The sequence below is a fragment of the Arachis ipaensis genome, chromosome B1 (assembly GCF_059453495.1).
Source record: "Arachis ipaensis isolate K30076 ecotype BB chromosome B1, ASM5945349v1, whole genome shotgun sequence".
Taxonomy (NCBI): Eukaryota; Viridiplantae; Streptophyta; class Magnoliopsida; order Fabales; family Fabaceae; genus Arachis; species Arachis ipaensis.
Genome location: NC_142436.1, coordinates 6365517 through 6367221, shown reverse-complemented (window position 1 = coordinate 6367221; position 1705 = coordinate 6365517). Strand labels below are relative to the sequence as shown.

General features: G+C 37.5%; 1 protein-coding gene across 1 annotated transcript; it reads left to right on the top strand.

The window, feature by feature from the left end:
• Positions 1-1032: 1032 nt before the first annotated feature.
• LOC107645138 (uncharacterized) lies at positions 1033-1497 on the top strand. Its single transcript, XM_016349120.1, has one exon. It carries the CDS (start codon positions 1033-1035, stop codon positions 1495-1497), a length of 465 nt encoding a protein of 154 aa, XP_016204606.1.
• The last annotated feature ends 208 nt before the right edge of the window (positions 1498-1705 follow it).

Sequence of the window (1705 nt, the reverse complement as noted above, 5' to 3'; positions counted from 1 at the left end):
ATGAGGCAGAATATAAATTTTGTTAATCTGACATGTTAAGACTAATTTATCACAAATTTAAGTGATATAATATTTTTAATTTGATAATCATGTAAAATTTATTTGTTCATAATTATAAAAAATTTAAGAAAAAAATAAACACACTATAAAAATTAAACTCAAAACAAAAACGGGTTAAAAAATTTAGATACGAAAGTGGTATGAGTAATATACCTTAACATGATAATTTTTTGTGTTTTTTAAAATTATGGGAGGTATACAAATTAGACCGTCCGATTTGTATTTAAAAAATTAAAAAAAATTGGGGTACATAAATCGGACCGTCCGATTTCTGTGCCTCAAATTTTTTAATCCGATTTCTACTTCTCTAATTAAACGATTCCACATTTGAGAATAATACTCCAATAGTCCACGTTTCAAAAAAACACCACTACTATTCCAATATTAAAAACAAAAAATGACAAAAAAAAAAAAAAGTAAAATTGTAACTTTACTATAAAAAGAAAGTAACTTGAAAGATATTTCTTTGCATCCTCTATAGAAGAGGGATATCCACACCATTGCTGAAGTGTGTCTCGACCTCAAAGACGACAAAAGTTTTGGAAGAGGTGCACAACCATCTCGGACCAAGGTCTTTAACCAGAAAAGTTATCCGAGCCGGATTCTACTAGCCAACCTTACAAAAGGGTGCTACCGACTTCGTGAAGAAATGTCAGCCATGCCAAATGCATGCCAACTTTCACGTTGCTCCCCCCGAAGATCTTATCAGTATAACATCTCCATGGCCTTTTGAAAAATGGGGATTAGATCTACTCGGACCTTTTTCCCAAGCGTCTGGACAAGTAAAATACCTCATAGTGGGAGTAGACTACTTCACAAAGTGGAGCAGAACCCTTGGCCACCATCACAGCTCAGAAAAGTCGGAAGTTCCTCTACAAAAATATTATTACCAGGTATGAAATTCTCCATTTTATCACCACGGATAATGGTATCTAGTTCACGGACTCTATATTCAGAAATTTGGTAGCCAGTATGAAGATCAAGCATCAGTTCACTTCGGTTGAACACCTACAAGCAAATGGGCAAGCAGAAGCAGCCAATAAAGTCATACTAGTCGGATTAAAGAAAAGGCTTCAAGATGCAAAGTGGGCTTGGGCATATTGGACTATGCCTCAGTCTGCCACGGGAGAAACACCCTTCCGACTTGCTTATGGCATAGAAGCCACGATACCAATTGAAGTCAGCAAGCAAAGTCTAAGGGTGAGATTCTATGATGAGGTCGGCAATCTTCAAGCACATAAAGAAAAACTCGAACTACTCCCTGAAGTCCGAGAACAGGCCCAGATAAGGGAAGCAGTGCTCAAGCAAAGGATGACAAGTAGATACAATAAAAAAGTCATTCGTAGAAGTTTCGCCTCAGACGACTTGGTCCTGATTAGGAAAGACATAGGTGTAAACAAGTCAGGCGAAGGAAAGCTCACTGCCAACTGGAAATAGCCATATAAGATAAGTGAAGTCCTCAAAAAGGGGTATTGAAAAATTTTCGACTTGAGCGGTGCCGATCTCCCTAGGTCATGGCATGCCTGCAATATGAGAAGATATTATAGCTAGAAGCGCACTCCGCTCCCTGTTGTACTATTTTTCCCGACTTCACGTTTTTTTTTTCCCAAAAAAGGGATTTTCCTAAAGGGGGTTTTAATGAGGC

Coding starts and splice junctions, on each gene's coding strand:
- LOC107645138 (XM_016349120.1), top strand. CDS start 1,033: ATGAAGATCAAGCATCAGTTCACTTCGGTTGAACACCTACAAGCAAAT.